General features: G+C 59.4%; 2 protein-coding genes across 4 annotated transcripts; one reads left to right on the forward strand and one right to left on the reverse strand.

Annotated features, from left to right (window-relative positions):
* SLC16A3 (solute carrier family 16 member 3) lies at positions 1 to 4,629 on the forward strand. Of its 2 annotated transcripts, XM_045299993.1 has the most exons (5): positions 1 to 990; positions 1,856 to 2,102; positions 2,372 to 2,515; positions 2,644 to 3,411; positions 3,842 to 4,629. In XM_045299993.1, the coding sequence occupies exons 2-5, from the start codon at positions 1,880 to 1,882 to the stop codon at positions 4,105 to 4,107; spliced, it is 1,401 nt and encodes a 466-aa protein (XP_045155928.1). In that variant the 5' UTR covers positions 1 to 990; positions 1,856 to 1,879; the 3' UTR covers positions 4,108 to 4,629. The 2 variants fall into 2 exon arrangements, with proteins under 2 accessions (XP_045155928.1, XP_004709270.1); XM_004709213.2 differs by lacking the exon at positions 1 to 990 and having other exon boundaries at positions 1,482 to 2,102.
* A 1,728-nt stretch (positions 4,630 to 6,357) lies between these two features.
* Positions 6,358 to 19,954, reverse strand: CSNK1D (casein kinase 1 delta). 2 transcript variants are annotated; one of them, XM_004709090.2, is made up of 9 exons: positions 19,816 to 19,954; positions 11,689 to 11,837; positions 10,943 to 11,171; positions 10,642 to 10,812; positions 10,363 to 10,511; positions 9,595 to 9,766; positions 9,203 to 9,342; positions 7,942 to 8,001; positions 6,358 to 7,422 (listed from the first exon to the last, which is right to left on the reverse strand). In XM_004709090.2, the coding sequence occupies exons 1-8, from the start codon at positions 19,829 to 19,831 to the stop codon at positions 7,969 to 7,971; spliced, it is 1,059 nt and encodes a 352-aa protein (XP_004709147.1). In that variant the 5' UTR covers positions 19,832 to 19,954; the 3' UTR covers positions 6,358 to 7,422; positions 7,942 to 7,968. The 2 variants fall into 2 exon arrangements, with proteins under 2 accessions (XP_004709147.1, XP_030744067.1); XM_030888207.2 differs by lacking the exon at positions 7,942 to 8,001.
* Positions 19,955 to 21,102: the final 1,148 nt, after the last annotated feature.

Below are 21,102 nucleotides of genomic sequence, written 5' to 3' on the forward strand. Positions count from 1 at the left end.
ATTTCTGGGCTGGCATGCTTCCCCAGAGGGTAAATGTCACAAAAGGCCAGCATGCCGCCCTGGTCCCTGGCCACCCCCACCCTGGACCCACACCTCGAGGGGCAGCTGGGCTCCTCTTTACACACGTGCATTGGTGGGAGCCCAGTCTCCGGATGGATTTCCCAGCCCCTTGTCCTACCTCCTAGTACAATCCACAACCCTCCAAGCCTGTGCCCCCGTCCCTGTCGAGCTGCACTTTGTCCCGTGACTCAGGCCATCAGGCTGGTGTCTGAAGATGAACCACCCCCACCTCTCTGCAGGCCCTTGGTAGGCTCCCCACGTGAGCCCCAGGGGCAGGTCCTAGAACACGCTGTGCCCTAGGGCCTTGGTCTGCTGCCCTCTGCTCACTCCTTACCCTCCTGGAGGCCAAATTGGGGGACGCCTCCTCTCCTGCAGGCAGCCTCTCGTCCAGGCTGCTGACGCCAGCTACCTGCCAGCCCAGCCACAGGCCTGCTCCCTGCACAACTGGGAGGGAGCGGTCAGCCACCTGAGACCCCTAGGGGGGAGAGGGCAGTCTCTGGGCAGCTTCTAATTTGAACCCAGGACCACCTGGAATTCCAGGACTGCACCATCCCCATCTCTGTAGCATTTCAACACATTCCCTGAAGTAAAGGTTTGGGCTTGGTGGTCTGAGCGGGACTCTCAGCACTAAGCATGGGGCAGTGAGCATGGGCAATCTCTCAACTTCTGGGCCAAGCTGCCATCTCTTACTGCAGCTGCTCCAGGCAAGCTGGGTGCTAGGAGGGACACACAGACCCAGAGACCACTCGGGCCAGACTCAGCAGGAGGCACTGTGGGGAGAGGTGCTCACACCCTGGAAATGTCGATCACCACACAGGGCTTTTCCTGTCCCTAGAGGGCTGCCGGCACCTCCTGTGGGAGGGCCAGCCTCCTTCCGTACTGAGTGTCCCCTGCCTGGCCTGCCCTCCATAGGTTCCTGCCCCAAGTCAGGTGAGGCCTGAACCCCCAGCCCATGTCCTGCACAGCAGACCCCCGTGTCCCCCCGAGCTGAGTGAGGCCCATGGTGGAAAGTTCTCGGGGAAGAGCAAGGTGCAGACTGACAGGGGGGTGACCAGGGCCTGGCTGCATGTGAGTCTTGTTGCCCCGCCCCCCCCCATGTGCTCTACCCCACCCTGTCCACACGCAGCCAGGCCCAGAGGGGTGGGCAAGGGGCAAGCTCAGGGACAGAGACCTCACACGCTGAGTGACCTTGCCTGCCAACTGGGACAGTGCCAATGACCCGCAGCTTCCCGAAATAGGCCCCAGCCTCAGCCACAAACGCCAGCCAGGCCGGCACCCCCATGGGGTACCCGCTGCCCAGGAGGCTGTAACCCGAACCCTGCTGAGCCCAAAAAAGCCACTGCCCTTTAGAGGGCCAGCTGCCACCCCAGCCCTGTTGAGCTGCACCCGGCAGAGCCACAGGTGGGCTCTGAGATAGTGCTGGGGCAGCCTGTGCCGCTGAGGAAGTGCTGTCCAGGTCAGAGCTGGTGGGCGCTAGGGCTGGGGGCCTATGCAGAGCTGGCTGTGCACACGCCCCCTCCCCCCGCCTGTGTGCAGATCTGGGTGTGTGTGCGTGCAGCGTCTGTGCAGATCTGGGTGAATGCATGTGTGCCTGTGTATACACATGCACCTAGGCAGAGGTGTGGGGAGGGGGTGTGGCCATCATACAAACTTGGGCTGGGAGGATGGTCCAGTGTGTGGTCACTGGTGCACAGCACAGCAGTGTCCACGTGTCCTGGGCATGTCCTGTCCCCACTCTGCAGGGTGGCCTCAGCCGAGATTGTCACCGTGGCAACCACAGTGATTCCTATTGCAGGCGGGCAGAGCCGGCGCTCCAGCCATGGGCGGCGCGGTGGTGGACGACAGCCCTCCCGGGGTCCCGGCCCCGGATGGGGGCTGGGGCTGGGCTGTGCTCTTCGGCTGCTTTGTCATCACCGGCTTCTCCTACGCCTTCCCCAAGGCGGTCAGTGTCTTCTTCAAGGAGCTCATGAAGGAGTTCGGCATTGGCTACAGCGACACTGCCTGGATCTCCTCCATCCTGCTGGCAATGTTGTATGGCACAGGTCAGGCCCTGCGGGGGGTGGCGGGAGTGCCAGGGGGCACGTGCAGGGCGCCACTGTTCCCGCTGTGGCCCTGGGTGTACTCACAGGCCGTCCAGAGGCCCAGGGACCCAGCTGCCCTCATAAAGACGCTCTGGTGGGGGCGGGGGCTGTACCCAATGCGGAGTAGACCTTTCCACCGCGCACACGCCTGCCCGGAGCTGGCACTGGCGGCAGGGGTTGGCCTGGGCGGGGCCAGGGTGCACCCTGCCCTCAGCACGCCCCGCCCCCAGGGCCCCTGTGCAGCGTGTGTGTGAACCGCTTCGGCTGCCGTCCGGTCATGCTGGTGGGCGGAGTCTGCGCGTCCTTGGGCATGGTGACCGCATCCTTCTGCCGGAGCATCCTTGAGGTCTACCTGACCACGGGGGTCCTCACTGGTGAGTGGGCTGGGGCGGGGGTAGGTGTTGGGCAGCCCTGCGCTGAGCAGACGCATCGGGGGATGGGTGGTCCTGGGGGCCAGCAGGCCCCTTGTGCCCGCCTGCCTCACCAGCACCCTCCCGTCCAGGCCTGGGTCTCGCGCTCAACTTCCAGCCCTCGCTCATCATGCTGAACCGCTACTTCAGCCAGCGGCGACCCCTGGCCAATGGGCTGGCAGCAGCGGGCAGTCCTGTGTTCCTGTGCGCCCTGTCCCCGCTGGGCCAGCTGCTGCAGGACCACTACGGCTGGCGCGGCGGCTTCCTCATCCTCGGGGGCCTGCTGCTCAACTGCTGCGTGTGCGCCGCGCTCATGCGGCCGCTGGAGCCGGCCCGCACGCCGGGGTCCCCCGAGCCTGGCCCGCGCGCGCCCGTGCGCCGCCGCCTGCTGGACCTCAGCGTCTTCCGCGACCGCGGCTTCGTCATCTATGCGCTGGCCGCCTCCATCATGGTGCTGGGCCTCTTCGTGCCGCCTGTGTTCGTGGTGAGCTACGCCAAGGATCTGGGCACGCCCGACACGCAGGCCGCCTTCCTGCTCACCGTGCTGGGCTTCATCGACATCTTTGCGCGGCCCACGGCCGGCCTCATTGCCGGACTGCCACGAGTGCGGCCCTACTCCGTCTACCTCTTCAGCTTCGCCATGTTCTTCAACGGGGTGGCCGACCTGGGGGGCTCCACTGCCACCGACTACGGCGGCCTGGCGGTCTTCTGTGTCTTCTTCGGCATCTCCTACGGCATGGTGGGTGCCCTGCAGTTTGAGGTGCTCATGGCCATCGTGGGCACCCACAAGTTCTCCAGTGCCATCGGGTTGGTGCTGCTGCTGGAGGCCATGGCCGTGCTGGTCGGGCCCCCCTCTGGGGGTGAGTACAGTGTGTGTGTCTGTGTGTGTGTGTGTGTGTGTGAGAGAGAGAGAGACAGGGAGCACCAGCACTGGGGGCCATCACACACCCGGTCAGTGGACTAGATCCCAGCCCCCGTGGCCATTCTTGCTGCTGGACAGCCACACATAGGCTGAGACCACCTCTGGCTGCCCATAAGGACACCTGCCTGCTGTAGGGGCTGGGAACACTTTAGAGGTGCAGGGTGTCAGTGCCAGAACTGGGTGCCATGTCCTTCCTGTCAGACACTCCCATCCCCACCCCAGGGTGCCACACAACCAGAGCCCACCCCATGTCCAATGAAGGCCACTGTTGGAAGACCAGCCCCAGGCCTCCTCAGAGCCCAGCCACACACACCCTTACCCCACCCCACACCCTCATGGCTGGGCACTGAGACTCCACCCCTCTGCAGGCAAGCTCCTGGACGCCACGCATGTCTACCAGTACGTGTTCCTGCTGGCGGGCGCTGAGGTGCTGTGCTCCTCCCTCGTGCTGCTGCTGGGGAGCCGCTTCTGCAGGGGCCACGGGCCAGGGACGTCCGGTGGGGAGGCGGCCCGGCAAGAGCAAGCCCCTGACCCCACAGCTGGCGTGGTGGATGCCCGTGAAGTGGAGATCTTCCTGAAGGACCAGCCCGCCACCAACGGGGAGGCCACGCACAGCCCGGAGACGAGCGTCTGAGTGGGCGCCGGGGACAGGCGCTGAGAGGAGCTGGATTTATTCACACGCAGGGCGGGCGGGCTGCCTGGTGGCACCGGTCACTATCTTGCGGGGGAGGTGGTGGGGATGGGGGCGTCCCATTCCACGTCTGGTCTGCAGTGGAGCCAAGCTTGGTTACAGAGCTGCCCTGGGGGCTGGCCACCCTCTCCCCACCCTCCTGCCCACCCAAGGACTGGGACTCAGGACCCACCTTCACTGGAGGTGGGGGCCTCTGGGCATGCCCTGCTGGGACTGGGCCCCTGGGGCACAGAGAACCCTGTGGGGGTGCTCACACACCTGGGGCTGGAGAACAGGACTTGCAGGAGCCTGGGAATCGGTGAGGGTGCTAATGGAGCCCCAACTGTGCTCTGCTGAGAAACCAACCGGAGCCAGGTCTCAGTGCTTCTGTCTGCGCTCAACAGGTCCCCAAGGACCAAGCAAAGGCCTAGCTGTTGTGTGCGCGCGTGTCTGTAGTACACCTGTGATAAAGGCTGGTTCACCTGCCTCCTGCTGCCTGGCCCACTCATAGACCTGCCCTGGACCTGCATGCACCACCTCCCACTGTCCCCGTCCTCGCCCAAGGCCCTGCCCTGGACCTGTATCTGCCACTGATGCTGTCTAGCACTTGTGCACAGGACTGACGTGCCCACACCCACCTGCCCTTGTGGCCAGTGGCGGCCTGCACAGCTGAGCGCCTGGCTGGAGGCCGCTGGGGCCGCCGCTGCCTCAGTACGTGGTACGTCGTGGGCGCTGGGGACGAGCGCGGGTGCCCTGGCGGGCCGCGTGCAGCCGGAGTGACGCCACGTCCCTGCTTTTCTGTAACAAAAGCGAGCATGTGGTCTCAGGCCCCGCCAGAACCACCAGTCTGCCAAGACCACACTCCAGCCTCGTCCCCACCAACTCCCCACTCCACTCAGGTCCACCCTGTGGGGACAATGCAGCTACTAACCTGAGAGGGGTCCCAGACACAGGACCTGCAGACCTGTCTGTGAGCCAAGCAGGGGGGGCCAAGGCCCAGCTCCCCTCTGACCACCGTGAGCTCAGGATGGGGGCACTCCCAGGGACGGCAGAACAGAGGGCCCTCCCTGCCCACTGAAGAGGGACTGCCCATACCCCTGACCCAATGGGGATGTGGGAAGAATGGGGGGAAATTTCTAGAACCTTCTACAATTTGGATCATGGCGGTCACCCCACTAACCCCACTGTGGGTAGTCGGTAGGTCCTGTCATAGCCACCTGACACCCTGGGCCCCAGTGGCCTCCAACCCGGCAGCCCTTAACAGGGGCCACATCTGTCCGCAGCCCCGGCTCTGCATCCACAGCACACCCTCCAAGAGGTGCCGCCCTGTGGGCCAGATGGGCTGTAGCTGCTGTGCTGCCATACAGACCCACCCAAGGGTGCTCCATCCTGGGGGCTCCCCAGTGCACGCAGGGCAGGGGGTGGGTGGAATGGCGGCAGGAGTCGTGGGGCTCCAGCAGGGGTGGGGACAAGGAGGGAAGGGCAGTGGCCACAGGCTCGGAGCCCAGTGGTTCTGCACTGGGCTCTCAATCACAAGTTCGATTGAGAGCTGGTTCTGAGGAAGATGAGGCTTTCTACGTTTGTAAAGAGTTTCAGCCTCAGACTCCCACAGGGCAGTCCCACCCTGTCTCTCACAGGGGGGCTACAACGCCGTGGTTGGAGTTTTAGGGGCTCTGACAGGATGCTGGGCTCCATCTGTGCCCAAGGCACCTTGTTCTCAGCCTGCCAGCTGCCAGAGGAGGCCAGGTGAAGCTGAGGAGATCTCAGCAAGCTTCCAGAGGAGGATCAAGATGGATGACCCAGAGCTCTTTCCCCACTCTTCAGCTGAGTATTCGGGCACGGGGGTCTGTGGGGACCCCGCACGGTGCCTCGCCCTGCAGGGCACCAGGCTGCTACGAGCTAGGGTGGTGGGATGGCAGAGCTCACAGCTTGGAAAGGCTTTAAGGGTGGGGAGTGAGGGGAGGCCCCACCATACCACTGGTGGGAGGAAAAGTCCAGAAGGGAGCCCATTGGAAACCCCAAGGACCGCAACCAATGGGGGACCCCCACCCTCCAGGGCCAGCTAGCAATTAGCCTGCCCTGCCAGGGAGCTAGGTCCTGTGGCTGGTCCGAGGACAAGCAGCACTCCGAGTAGCACCCAGCCCAAGCCACGTGAGGTCTGCAGACGGAGAAGACCCAGGCCGCAAGAAATGAAGACCAGGGCCGGGGCTGGGGAGAAGTGTAGAAGCTGTATGAATTTATTATTTACACCGTCGTCAGAGTACACAAATACAGTGGCGGTACAAACACACTGTCCCGAGACTCCCGGACACACAGATGACAGGCCAGCACACATTCTAACTACATGGGGCAGGGCCTGTGATGTGGGGCACTGGGCACACAAGAGCCTTGTCCCTGGTTCCCATCTGAGTGACCACCAGCTCGTCCTGGAGCGCCCACTAGCAGTCACAGGGTGAGGCCTGCGGACCCAGCGCTGCGGGTGGTGCAGCGCGTGCTTTCACGCACCTGAGTTTGGGCAGGTCATTCTCTAGACTGCATGGTCACCCTGAACCCCAGACAATGCTGCCTGCCCCGCAAGCCCCCCCGATTCCAGCAGCCCACTCACACTCACGTCCCTGATGCGCCCCGTGGCCGCCTTAGCATGGAGACCCCCAGCAGCCCTTCCTCTTCCAGAGAGGACCTCCCAACTGCTGGCCAACAGCACCTGTTCCGAGTGGGGCACACGCACACGGGACCCCCACACGCGATTGTGTTGGTGAGCATCCTTGCCCAGTGGACCACACAGCACAGCACGACAGGACAGCAGATGGACGGACACACACGGCCGGCGCCCAGCGCTGGCAGCCGACCCCTCACACACAGCGCCAACCAGGGCCTCGTTCCAGGCTGACACCAACAAAACAGACAAGGAGGAAACAAGAAAAAGACGGGTTTCTTCACACAGGTTTAAGCCAAGAGTTTTTAGCAAAATGATACAAAACTGTCTTAACCAAGAGAAAGGTCGGTAGTTACAGTAGGCTCGCGGGCGCACAGGCCACCGAGGTGGCGGCAGCGGTGCGGAGACGCAGGCGGGCGGGGCCGGCAGCCCCAGGCGTGTCGTCCTGTGTGTCCCATGCGCCCGTGGCGATTGGCCGGCTTCTGCGGCTCGCCTTCCTGCTCGGTCGGGCGCGGCACTAGGAAGCCATTGGTACATGATGAGCCATGCATGCCTGCCTCGCGCACAGGCGCTCACCGCGGCACGGCAGACTGGAGACCACTGGGCGCCACCCGACCAGGAATCTGTCGGAGCCAAAGCACACAGAGCGAGCATCAGGGGGGTGCCCGCCACTCCGCCCGCCGTGGACAGGGACAGATGACGGCGAGGCGGTGGCATGCGAGCAGGTGGGCGGGGACGCAGCGGCGCAGAGCAAGGAGAAGCCACCTGCGCCTGGCCCGCTCATCGGGAGGCACCCAGTGAGGCCCCGACCGCGTGGAGTGAAGCCGAGCCTGGCGGCGGGTGCAGTGCGTGGTGCCCAGGGCGGCGGCAGCGAGGGCGCCATGCACCAGAGCACGAGCGGGCCGCGGGGACAAGTACCAGCTATGGGACAGACGCTGGGCGGCAGAGCTGAGCTTGGAGAGAAAAACGAGTGACAGACGGAAGGCGGCGGAGAGCGAGCACCACACAGCGGGCGGGCACCCGGCTCCAGAGCTGCAGCCTGGCCCCGCTGGAGGCCCGAGTCCCCACGTGGGACCCACTGGGGGACATCCGGTGAGGTGCCCACGGCCTCGGGCCTGGCATGGACAGACACCCCCACTCACCGGTGCTGCTTCCACGGAGACGAGCAGCTACTTGCCGTGGTGTTCAAAGGGAGCGCTATTCTGAGGTGGAGAGACGGCTGTGGTGAGCAGCCGCCCGGCCTGCACGCCCACGCCACCAGCAGCTCCAGACCCTGACAGGCCCCTCCTGGGCAGGACACAGCCCCTAATGCTCCTCACAGCAGACCCTATGGGCAGCTGGCAGCCCTAGGGGTGCTTGGTGCCCCCCCCCCCCATGCTTACAGCTGCCCACCCAAGGACCCCTGAGGTATGGGCCTCACAGACATCCTTGAACCAGCCTGGGCCAAAGTTACAGCTGGTCTGGGAGGTGCCGCCTGACCCCAGATCACAAATAGGCTGGGAACTAGTGCTGGACACAGCTGGGGAGTGGGGGACCCACGCAAAGCACAATGGCGTCCTGAAGGGGTATGTGTGGGAGAGGGGGGGCCAGCAGGGCAGGAGGCCAACATGCTGGGGCCACCGAGAGCCAGGGTGACCACTGGTGAGCCAAGAATCCCGAGAGAAAATGCCACAGAACCAGGGCCTGTGACCCACTGTATCAGAGTATGGGGACAAAGGGACGGGAACAAAGGCACACACTGGCCCATCACAGACGAGTCCGCCCGCAAAGACTTTCTGCCGGAGGAAGAGCGCCGCACCCCACCAGCCCACAGGGAGGCCAGGGCCATGCCCCATGCCAACAGGCAGCGGGGTGAGGTCTGCAAGCCAGACAACCACCCTGCGGTGAGGAGGAAGACCACTCTGAACCCCAGTCACGTTCTCAGCTCAGACACCTCAGATACCCCTGCAAGGACACAGAGGGTGCCCACATCTGCTGCCCCAGGTCTCCTGGCCCCGGCCTACTAACCACCGCTGGTCCGGGGAGGCCCTGCTCCCACGTTACTGCCGCCCCAGGGAGCAGAAGTCTCCATGGGACATGCAGGCGAGCCCTGAGCTGCCTGAGAACAAGACCACCCGCTGAAGAGGCAAGCTGGGTATCTATGGGCAACGGCGGCGGCAGGCGAGGCGAGCGCCCCCCCGGATGCCCTTCTTAGGCTGGGCCCACCAGTGCAAGAGCCTCTGTGGGTCAGCGGGGAAAGTCCGCACGAGCGGACCAGAGCGCCGAGAGGCCTGTGCCGGGGCCAGGTGTCCTTGTGGCCTCTGCGGCGTGAGACCAGGTCAGAGAGCAGCCAGAACTGCCCTACCGTGTGGGTGCGAGCATGCCGAGGACGGTCAGGGAGAGCAGCAGCGGGCAGAGCCTCACCTGTGAGGTGGACATGCGTGACGTATCTTGCCGGCCTGTGAGATCGGACGAAGAGACGTTGACCGGGGCGCCGCGGTGCAGCCGCATACTCACTTTCCGCTCTCGTTCCACGCCAGAGACGGGCCGCGGAGAGGTGTTTGCTGGGGGTATGAGGGGAGGGCAGGCACTGAGGGTCCTCCTGCCCCATGCCAAGCACAGGGGGCCCTGAGCTTGGGAAACATGCCCAGTGGGGGGTTCCTGGCAGCAGGGCTACATGAGAAGCAGCAGGAGGGAGCACACAAGCAGGCCCAGGATCATCCCACCGCCTCCAGCCAAGCCACCCCCCACCCCACCGCACCCCCAGAATCAGCATGAGAACCGATGGATGCTGCCTGCCGTCTGGGGACACTCACCAGTGTGTGAGGTAGGGGTGAGGGGCGTGGGGGGAGCCACCTCTTGGGTTCCCCGCAGGCGGCCGGAGGCTGTGGAAGGGAGGCCCCTGGTGGCGGGATTCCGGGAGTGTCTCAGCCGCTCCTCTCGGTCCCGGCGTTCCCGCTCTGCATCGTCGGCGGCCCGGCTGGCCCCCTAGAGGGAGGCAGCACATTGTACCTTGGCCCAGTATTGACAGAGCTAAACCCTGTCAGCGTCTGGGGAAGGAGGGCCAGGCCGGGCACCATCCATCAAGGCTTGCTCCCAGCACTGACATTCGTCCACAAACCCCAGTACTGGGGCACTCCCCTCCAGTGGATGAACTGTGACACCCGTCTCCTGAAGCAATGCCCACGTGCCACCCCCAAGGGTTGGGCCCTACACTCCGCTGGAACTCTGCTGCATTAGGACCAGGCTCTGCCTGGCGCTCATGGGCCTTCCTGTTCTGAGTCGTCTGAAGGACTGTCAGTTACCGCCCCCCGCCCCCCCACGCACGCAGCACCCAGGGAAGGGAAGAGGAAGCGGCCTGCAGGACTTGAGGTTGCGCAAACTCGCCCTGCAGCTCCTGGAGGGAAGGGGTGTGCAGCCGCCACAGGCACCACTCTCACCCCGAGAAGGACCCAGGTTGGCGGTGGCCCTACCCCACCACATGACACTCACAAGACAGGGGTGAGGACGAGGCTCCCAGGGCTTCCTCACAACCACACACCCAGAGGGGTGCACTGGCAGCCCAACACCACGGCGCCACTTACGAACTTGAGCATGTTCCAGTCAAACACATAGTCGTAGGAGAAACCCTGGCGGTGGAAGAGGTTCCGGAAGAGCTGTCTCAGGTACGAGTAGTCGGGCTTGTCGTCGAAGCGCAGGGAGCGGCAGAAGTTCAGGTAAGTGGCGAACTCAGCTGCAAAGCAAGGAGCTCAGCTGCAGCCTGGGGTGGCAGTGTGCGGCCCATCACGGACAGAGCAGACGCCCTGCGAGAGGTGCCAGGACCACTGGCAGACGCGCCCATGCCCCACGCCTAGGGCACTTACAAGGATAGCCTTTGCAGAGCACCTCAATGGGTGTGGACATTTTCTTCTCGCTGATTCGCTCGTACTTCTGCCTCTTGGTGGCGGCCTTCAGCCCCTGCCAGGGCAGGGAGCCCAGGTTGAAGTACATCAGCACGTAGCCCAGAGACTCCAGGTCATCGCGGCGGGACTGCTCTGCAAGGCAGCAGGCAGGGCCATGAGGGACGGCCCCGGCCCCTCAGAACAAAGCAGAGCAAACACCACACCTGCTTCACCACCACCAGCCACACACTTTCCTGGGACCACCCAGTAGGCGGTGGCTCACCAATGCCAAGGTGGGTATTGATGGAGGCATATCGAGCTGTGCCGGTGAGGTTCTTGTTCTCGCGATAGGGGATGTGCTGGTGGGTCCTGGCGTCCCGGTACTTCTTGGCCAGCCCGAAGTCGATGATGTAGACAAGGTTGCCCTTCTTGCCCAAGCCCATGAGGAAGTTATCTGGCTTCACATCTCGGTGTATAAAGTTTTTTGAGTGAATGTACTCGATGCGACTAATCTACAGGCAGACACAGGGGTGAGAGGTGACACCCAAAATTAGAGGCAAAGAACGGGGCCTGCAGCCCACTGTGTGCCCCTCAGGCGGTCAGTCTAGCACGTGGAAGGACACTGTGCAGACAGATGGCAGGCCAGCGGACAATGATCTGAGCCAACACTACGTCTCACACGGGGCATAGGAAGTCCCTCAGAAACATCGCAGAAGTCCTCTTAGACTCAAACTTGTGTTCCCAAGATGAGATCCCCCACTGAAATGTACGCTCTGGCACTGCAGGGTGACATCAAACCTACGGTCTTAAGGCAAAAGTTAGCTTCCATTTGCTCTCCAGGTGTTCATGGTGTAAAAAGGTGAAAAACAACTATTGAGAAATTATCAAACCAACGAATACTGACCGAGCACTCATGCTGCTCAATCCCCCTGACTGGGTGACCAGGTCCCACTGACTAAACCACCTGGCCTCATGCTGAGCCCACAGCCTCCACAACTGTCCAGTCATCTCACCCACATGGGCTCTTACCATCTGGTCAGCGAGGAGCAGGACGGTCTTGAGGCTGAATTTCCTGGAGCAGAAGTTGAAGAGGTCCTCCAGGCTTGGTCCCAGCAGCTCCATGACCATGACATTGTAGTCCCCCTCTGCACCACACCACCGGATGGTAGGGATTCCCACTGCCCACGAAGCCAGACAGAGGAGTCAGTTGGCTGGATCTGGCTAGCACTGTGCCAGGCCACCTGTGCCCAAGGCCTCTCATGGGTCACATGGGCCCCAGAGGAGACCTCTTGCAGCCCCCCCTAAGTAGGCAGCCCAGGTTCTTTCTGAACCACACGGAACAGACAGCATCTGACAAGGGTCAAGGTGAGGGTGGCAAGGAGACCCCCGAGGCCAGTCCCAGAGCCTGGCAGGGCTCCGAGGGTAGACGATGGGGTGGAGGCTGGGCACCAGTGGAGAAAGGCTCTAAAGGCTGAGAGGGGCAATGGGAGTGATGCCGAGACCTCAACGCCCGGTTGAGCCCGGCTGGGGCCATGCTGGTTTGTTTCTCTAGAAGAGCCAGCCTGACTGGCACAACCACTGGCACTGGAGGACCCAGGCCTGCCGAGCCCCAGGATTGATGGGGCCAAACAGACTGGTGGCGCCGCTCAGAGCCCTAGCCGAGAAGCTGGCTGACAGCGACCCAGCCAGTGCTGCTTCCGGCTTCGAGGCTTCACACATAAAACAAGGCCAGAGACGAGTGACAAAATGAGCAGAAGACAGGTGCACGTCCCAAAGAAAAAACATGAGCGCCCCAGGGCCCTGCTCACGCACCCCACCCCCACCCCGCGCGCGGCCATGGCTTCCCACTATGCGAGATGGTGACAATTCTGTCCACTCACCTCAGCGGACCTTTCTCACTTGTAGTGCCCGAGCCAGCCCCACCCCGAGGCCACCCCCCGCCCCAGGCTGTCTGTGTCTTACCAACTGCTTTCTCTACCTCACCCAGGTGAGTGCACCCCATGTTCCCACTGCCCAGCGCAGCCTCCTGCCCTCAACCCGAGGTGTTTGCACAGGCAATGCAACCCTAGAGGCACGCAGACGCACAGCTCTGGGAACCAGAGCGGGAGGCACAAGGGAACAACAGAGGTCAGAGAAACGACTCTGAAGTCTTTGTAGACTTTGAATACTCCACTTCATGGACCCGCTGATTCCGTGCAGCAAAGCTCTGGAAAGGTTCCCTGCTCCATGTAGCACCTCAGTCATGTGCCCCTTGTATCGTGCCCGATATAAGCATGGCCCGTCAGTCGCCAGTAGTGAACCAGGACTGGAGCAGCAGTGTGAACTGAAGCCTGTGGCGGGGCATCCTCAGACACGGTGCCCTTTGGGAGAGAGTGGGCCTGCTGCAGCGGCCCTCTCGCACTCCCCACCGCTGGGGGTCTGCGCCTGTCCTCACTTCCTGACAGTTCTAGAGGCGGCGTGATTTTCAGCTGAACTTTGCAGCCACTTCTGCTGCCACAGCACCGCACTGCCCGTCGGCAGAGCACGTGCTCCGCACGTTGCGCCGGCACAAGCACTCACAGCCGAGACCTGGGACCTGCACTCCTCAGAAGCACGTCTTTACAAGTTTAGTGTATGCCATCCAATCGATACTCCCTTCAGAAAGCACACCACCCTTACCTGCCTCTAGAGGTGGGGTCAGTCTCCACAAGCACAAACTTAGGCATGACTCCCCCCCCCACCCCAGTACAAACAATGGAAGGGAGAGTCTAGTTCCTGGCTTGTTCTGGTCCACGTATGTATCTAAGAGCATAGTAGCTGGGTCAGAGGATGGCATTACCATAGCCCTGGTGGCACAGGGGTCAGTTGGCTTCTGTAAAGGTTAGTCGTAGAAGCTATCAGCATTTCTACCCTGCCCTACAGAACCGACCATCAACTCAAGCAGTCAGTTTGATTTTGAGGATAATGCCAAATTGTCTTTTAAAACACACGTGAGAGTTAGATAATCTGGTGTCAACTTGAGACTATTACACGTGAAGAGGTGGAGTCTAGCCTGTCAATCAGGTTGCAGCTTGATGACCTCATGTGGACGTGCTAAGGAGATTAATAGCTTGCTGGAGACAAGACACACACAAACTTCCTGCGAGACATTCCAGTTGATAAGCTACATGAAGCTACGCTGACGGAGCCACACAGAGACCCACGCCAGTCTGAGATGCTTCCATGGACTTGATCTGGGCTAGGCTAGGATGCTTTAATGTACAGTTGCTCCTTTATATAAAGTTCTGCACACATCACATGAGTCTCCCTGGATTTGTTTCTCTAGCCTACTCGGACCAACACAGCAGATAAGCTCCCTCTACAGACAAAGGAGTTCCTGATTCGGCTTCTCTCACACGTGCTGCTCAGAACCCCATCCACCTAGTGGGCGTCAGGAGGCCAGAGGACGCCGGGCCTTGCTGGAGCTAATGCTCAGCCACCAAGCCCGAGGCTGGTACTTTGAACCACCAGTGGCTCCCCAGGACAAGGCCATGGCAGTCTGGCCTGTCCTAGTTTCAACCTTGGGAAGTCTGTGGGGATCCTGCATGTGGGGGGGCAGAGCCGATGTGGCAGCAGGCCTGGGGGGCATGTAAATAGCGCTTCTGAAATCATAGCCTGGCCTTCTCAGGTGCTGACTGGCCACGTTTCTTTGAAATGTCTTGTCACCTTTCCTTTCAACAGCAGTTCCTTTACTGGATTGGGGGGGGCTGCGGCAGCTTCTGAACGTCATGGAAAAATGATACAGGAGGATAACATAATTTCCCACAGATTTCCCGACACTCCCTCACCACCTCACTCAGGCACAGGGCTTTTCCTCCTCGTTTTCTGGGATCGTGTCGGATGAAAAGAGGCGGCTCACTTCAATGATGTCGGAGACATCAGCTGCCCTCCAGGCATGGTCCTGCGTGCGTCTCACAAGGGAACGGCTTCTAACTTCAGGGTCAGAAAGGGATGCTCTTGTGTTGTGTCATTTTTCTCAAAATATATGAAGTCAAAAAAGTATCACTATCAGATTATAGAAATTTTTATTAGACAAAAACCATCAAAATGTGCCCCTAATGTTTACTCTATACTTTTCTCCCTTGGCTGCACCCCCATCTGAAGGTGGGGTTTCTGAAGCTCTAACCCTTCCCTCCAAAGAGCTCTGGGCTTCATATCTGGCATCACATTCCATTCAAATGCTGAGTGTGGGGAAGAAAAGGAGTCTCAGGGGTGCGATGAGGGACGGAGGGCAGCTGGGTAAGGTTTACCAAGGACAGTATTGTAGAAAGGAGGGAAAAAACCTGGCAACCGATAAAACCAGAAACTGCAAAATCGAATAGGTTGATGTGTGTTACAAAATAGAGCATCATTTTACTACAGATGTTCGAAAGCAGTTATCTGTGAACAAGGCACTGTGTTCAACAGGCAGCATGGTGCTAATGTGCGGTGCACCTTCCCACCATGCCTCTGACCAGGGAAGGGTGCACTCTGGCTCAAACGCCACCTCCTGGCTGAGAGGCAGGGTTGAGATAAGCACTCCAAGTGCCAATCCAGGCAGCCACCCAGCCAAGCAACCATCTACTGCTGGGGGAAAGACCAGGCTGCACAGCCAACCGAGCCTGTACCCAACTGAGGGCAGGGCGAGAGGTCTCGCAGCTACAGGCTGATGTTCTGTGGCCCCACCAAGCCAGACATCTGGCACAAACCGAGGTGCTGGAGTCTGGGGCGGAGCTGGGGTGGTCCCTGGCGCTTTGCTTCCAGGGAACTGAACAGGAAAGGTCTTCAAGTAGTGCAGCGCGCCGGCCAGGTCAGGTAGCCAGCTCGCCATGGGAGGTGCAGCGGGGGCACGTGCGCCCTCACAGGCAACGCCACAATTACCTGTTTTGGTTGTGAACGCTTGACGCTTTCCCTTCACGGATTCAAGGATACCTGAATACACGCTTCTTGTTGTTGTTGTTAGATGCCATCGAATCGTGTCCAGGCACAATAAAACAATACTAGCCAGTCCTGAGACAGTCTCACAACTGCCTTGTTTGCGTCTCCTCTGAAGTTGGTACATCTAGCCATCTTTTGCACTGCCCTTCTACTTTCCCAAATCCGAGGACCCCTTTCCAGACTGATCCCTCCTGATAGCGTGTCCGAAGTGTTAGCCAGTGTCACCGCCCTTGCTTCCAAGGGGCATTCTGGCCACACTCCTCCCAAGACAGACCTGACCAGCATTCGGCAGTCCCCGGCACACACAGTTAATATCCTCTGGCAGCGTCGTGCCTTAAAGGTGTCAGTTCTCCTTCGGCTCTCATTCACTGTCCGGTCGTTGCAAGCCTATGCGGTGACTGGAAAGACTACCTGACCACACTAGTCCTCGAAGTGACACCTGTGCTTTTTAACACTTTACAAAGGTCCTCGGAGGCAGATCAGCCCACTGTAATGATCCAGCCCATGGTTCCGTGACTCCTGCTTCTATGTGCATTAAATATGAGTCAATGAAAATGAAATTCCTGGCAACTTCCACCTCTCCTCTGTTTACACGATGTCGTATGTGTCCAGCTGTTAGGGTTTTTGTTTACTTAGGTTGAAGTGCAGCGCTTACCTAAGGCCAAGGCTGATGTCCTCTTTGATCTGTAACAGCGAATTCTGGATGTTCCCTTTGCTTTCAGCGGGAAAAGCTATATCACAGGTTGTAAACGAGCCTTCCTTCCATCTGGATGCCAACTGCTTCACAAGGCCACCTTCTCAGATGATTTGCTCAGAGCTGATCGGACAAGTATGGTCAAAGGATACAGCCCAGATGCACACTGGAACTTGCCTTTAGACCATGGAGTCCCGCCTTTTTCTGTGAACAGCCATCTCCTGGGTCTATGGACAGGCTCCACGTGAGCACAGGGACATTCTCTGGATTCCACCGTCATAAAAAGTTGTGCAGAAGTAGTTCCGTCCACAGCTGACTGCCTTTGCAGAGTCAACACAACACGAGGAAACGTCTTTCTGGTATTCTCTCCTTTCAGCCAAGCTGCACGGGACACCAGCAATGACACCCTCGATTCCACATTCTCTTTGGAACCAGCTTAAATTTCTGTCACTGTACTGCTACAATCACTTTACAGTTGTCATTAGTAAAATTTTACGTGGTGTGGTATTAGTGATAATGTTTCATAATTTCTGCACTCTGTTGAATCATCTTTCTTTGAAATGGATGCAGCTATTTGGCCAGGTAGTGGTTTTCCAAATTTGTTGGCACAGAGGAAAACGTACACATGTGTTTGCGGAACGTTTTCATTTTCTCTCAGTTCCTGAGGCCTTGTTTTGTGGCACAGCCTTCAATGCAGCTTGGACGTCCTCCTCCTTCAGTGCCTTCAGTCCTTGAGCATATGCTACACCTCTTGAAAGGGTCTGAACGCCAACCACTTCTTTTTGGTATGGTGACTATATTCCTCCCGTCTTCTTTTGACATTTCCTGCATCATTCAATACCTTGCCCACAGGATTTCCAAAAGTGTAACCTGAGGCCTGAATACTTTCTTCAGTTCTTCTCCTTTGGCTTCCTAATCCCAGATCTGGGCGCATGCTGTGCACCACGTTACTGCGCCTTCTCCGGTGCCTTCTGCGATGGTGGGCTGTTTCCCTTCACCATTCCTTTCCGTGCGTCAGCTACTTACGCTATGCGCGAGGGCCAGCTTCAGTCTCTCCTCTGACATTCATTTTGGTCTTTTCTTTCTTTCTTTCTGTGCTTTTTAAGGACCCTTTGCTTTCTCCATGTGTGTTATCCTTGATGAGCTCCCCCTCCCCCAGCTCATCCGTGTTCAATGCATCAAATCTGTTCTCAGAGCAGTGCCTAAATGCAGGCAAGTCACACTCAAGGTCATACTTTGGCTCCTATGGATTTTCTTCATTTTCAACTTGAACTTGCTCACAAGCAACAGATGGTCTAGTCTGCAGCCCGTCCCTGGCCTTGTCAGACGAATGATATTGAGCTTCTCTGTCATCTTCCCAGTTGTAGACAATTTGATCCCCATGTATTCCATCTATCGAGGGCCTAGTGTATCACTGCCATTCACGTTGTTGAAAAGACATGTATTTCCAATAAGCACACCACTGGTCTTGCAAAACCCGATCACGTGTCTTTGGTATCTTTTGTATCACTTTGCTTCCAATTTCACATTCCAATCAGATGCAATTACCAATGCATCTTGATTGCATGGTAGATCAATTTCAGGCTAAAGAAGTTGATAGAATTCATCAATATTCTGGCTGGTAATCATCTTAACTGCCTTCTTTGCAGGCCTATGGGTACTACCTCACCCGTGACAGTGCTGTATTCACGACAGACCGTGAAATGCTCTGAGGTGAGTGCCATGCCGCTCCTCTTCGGTTTCTCATAGAAGATCGTGATGGTCTGATTCAACACAGCCCAGACCACCGGTTTCAGCTCACTAATGCCAAGATTCTCCACTTCCAAGCCCTTTATTTGTATTTTGTAATATCCAACTCTCCTCATCTTGAACTGTGTTCCGATGATTACGGGACACTAGCACCTATTTCTTCTCATTGTGAGTCACGCCCCACCAGCAAACGAGGTCCCCAAAGAACCCCCCCTCCCATTCACATCAAGGTCAACCTGACTTTGAGGGGGCAGCTCCTCCCCTGCCATACTTGGAGGGCTTCCCTCCCAACAAGACAATGTCCCACTGTTCTCTCTGCCAGGTGCCCGTGGCTGGAGGTCATCAGGTCCTCCTCCGGAAGCTCTGCTGAAACCTGCCCACCACGGTAACTCTGTCGGTAACGGAAATGCCAGTGACATTGCTCCCGGCCTTGCAGCACAGCATGGGAAACTGACTGACAGGAGAGGGGTGGGCTATATGCCCGGGGTGAGAAACAACACACAGCCAGGTGCCAGAACGCATCTCCACCATGGTTTACAGGTGTCCCTGTACATGCGCACATGTGAAATTTTCCACCACGGAGCTCAGCTCAGCGACTCGCGGGGAGAAAAACTTGAGAACAAATAGCACATGGAGGTTAGCAGAGGTGACTACAGCTCCTCGAGGTGCTCCCGCTCACTCGTTACCCTATGGGTTGTGGGGCCATCGTGCAGGACAGAATGTGTCCCGAATAGGAGGTCGCCCATCCCACCGTGAGGAGAGGAAAACAAGAGGGCCGGCCCCAGAGAAGAAAGAGGAAGCGCACGGGGGCTGAAGCGAGCCCTGTTTGTCACTCGAACCCCGCAGCACACACGTCCCACCCCGCCGGGTCACCCCACCCCTCACAAAGCAGCTGTGAGCTCATCAGACCTTCCAACCAAGGGCTCACGGAGGGAGAGGCCGGGCTGCTGTCTGGAGATACCGAGCAGGAGCCGGCTGTGAGTTGGAGTCTGCCGCTGATAATCTGGTGCCTGCCAAGTGGCCTGTCTCTGCTCAGGTCTCTGCCTCCCCAAGCAGGCCCCGGAGAGCAGGGCCCTTCCTGACAGCCTAAGGCTGCTCCCGCCTCCCAAAAGCTGGCATAGTGTCTTCAAACTCGTGTCTTATGGCAAGTCACCAGCCCTCCTGTGCCTCAGTTTCCTCGCTCATAAGGCGGGCATAACAAAACTGGAACCAACCACGTAAGGACCGCCAAGCCAGCCAGGCATGCCACGGACCCCAGCAACCTGCTTTCAGCAGCCTTCACGGTGTTTCTGACGGTACCCAGCGGAGCCCTTCCTCAGCATGCCTCATTCCACAACCCCCTCCCGAGAACGGGAAGCAGTTCTGCTCCGCTCAGCTCCGTGGAGACAGGAGCTCAGCCTCACTCCTGGGCTCTCAGGGGTAGGGCAGGGGCCCAGGCTCCTTCCACAGTAGAAGACAAAAAGGACAGGACGTGCTCCGAGTCCCCTGGGGTCACCAGAGTGCCTGCTCTGCTAGATGGTCCTGAGAGAGGGCCACAGTGTCCGTCGCACTAAGACAGGCGTGAAGGCGACGTCCTGGAGTCCCACTGGATGCCAAGATCCTGGAGACACTTTGGTTGTCACCTGGTGGGATGCTGTGTGGGTCAAGTGCCAGGGTGATGCTGTGAAGCTCAGCGCCCCAAGTTCCCATGCAGGCCTGGCTCTGGGCTCAAGGCAAATGTTGCCCTGGCCTCTGCCTGGTGCCCTCAGCTGACAGCCCCTGACCCACCCCCTGCCTACCTCCTCCCTGCATCATCTTGTAGATCTTGCTCTCGATGTGGAGCTGAGGGTGTTTGGTTTTGACACATTCAAGCTTGATGGCAACTTCCTCTCCTGCAGCAATGTCTGTACCTGTGGGAAGAAGGGCAGTGTCACCTGGAGTCACCCACACCAGAGGCAGAAGTGGCTTTCCAAGACCACGCAACCACCTGTGACCTGCTACGCAGAGCTGGGGAGCCGTGCCCAGCCACTCAGACCCCAAGACGCTCCATCCGTCTGTTCGGTCCTGTGATCGAAGACCCTGATCCCCCCAACATGGAGGAGGGCCAGGGTAGGGCACCTTTGAGCTGCTGGGTTCACATCCACACCGCACACCTCATTCTGCTTCCCCTGCCACACCAAAGGGATCCATCCCACAGGCAGCAGGCTGGCCGATTTGGGATCATTCTGGTATGTCACCCAGGGTGACAGCCCTGCCACTCCCTTCAGCTTCCTGAGGGCAAGACAGTTAGCCACATAGCAGTGGGAACAAATGATCGCAGCCTCCACACACAGCCAATCCATGCTGGGCCTGGCATTGGTGTAGGGGACGCCCCAAACCCCTGCTTAACCCTCAGTGGAGCACAAGCAGGCTGCCTTCTCCAGACGCCTTGGCCAGGGGCCCACACCAAGCAGGAGAGACCCCCAGTCCCCACACAAAGCTAGCCCAGTGCCTGCAGGTCCACACCCCCAGGAACGATACTCAGACACTGAGTCACATGAGAGGATGGGCACAAGGGGACCCAGGACCCACCCAGTACCGAGATGCTGCAGCCCAGCACTGTGACGCTGACACGCTGATGAGGCGGCACCGGCTCCAGCTCATCTCCGCGTCTTGCCAGCCACCCAGCTGGGAGCTACAGGCATTGTCAACAGCCACAGCAGGTCCAGCAGCCCATGTCTGTGCAAGCACACCAGCAGCGCATCCACCTGCTCACTCAAAGGCTGCTGGGCCGAGTCTACCCCAAGGGTCACTGGAAATAAAGCCTGGAGACCTCCTTCAGAAAGATCAGAGCCACAGAAAGCCCCAGCTCACAGCTCTGACCTGACCCTCAGGCTACCGTGAGGCCTGGGTTCTTCCTGCTCAGCCTCAGCCTGCCTGCAGCAGGAAGAGGACTTTGGACACAGGTCTGGGCACTGCCCACCCTCCTGGAGACCCGCTTATCATAGAGCAGGGAGGCTCCTCAGAGCAGCAGGACAAAGATCACTAGCACCTGTGGAGCCACTGTCACTGAGGTTGTGCACAGCAGTACTGTGGCAGCTCGAGGG

This window comes from Echinops telfairi, unplaced genomic scaffold (assembly GCF_000313985.2).
Source record: "Echinops telfairi isolate 266 unplaced genomic scaffold, ASM31398v2 ScPeMD7_7458;HRSCAF=8496, whole genome shotgun sequence".
Classification (NCBI taxonomy): Eukaryota; Metazoa; Chordata; class Mammalia; order Afrosoricida; family Tenrecidae; genus Echinops; species Echinops telfairi.

What these genes read in the sequence shown, in the direction of transcription:
- SLC16A3 (XM_045299993.1), top strand. Translation starts at nt 1,880, where the DNA reads ATGGGCGGCGCGGTGGTGGACGACAGCCCTCCCGGGGTCCCGGCCCCG. An exon ending in GGCAATGTTGTATGGCACAG is followed by an intron (nt 2,103 to 2,371) that starts GTCAGGCCCTGC and finishes CCCCGCCCCCAG; the next exon opens with GGCCCCTGTGCAGCGTGTGT. An exon ending in GACCACGGGGGTCCTCACTG is followed by an intron (nt 2,516 to 2,643) that starts GTGAGTGGGCTG and finishes CCTCCCGTCCAG; the next exon opens with GCCTGGGTCTCGCGCTCAAC.
- CSNK1D (XM_030888207.2), bottom strand. An exon ending in GCTCTGCAAAGGCTATCCTT is followed by an intron (nt 10,512 to 10,641) that starts GTAAGTGCCCTA and finishes CTTGCTTTGCAG; the next exon opens with CTGAGTTCGCCACTTACCTG. An exon ending in CACCCCTACCTCACACACTG is followed by an intron (nt 9,343 to 9,594) that starts GTGAGTGTCCCC and finishes TCATACCCCCAG; the next exon opens with CAAACACCTCTCCGCGGCCC.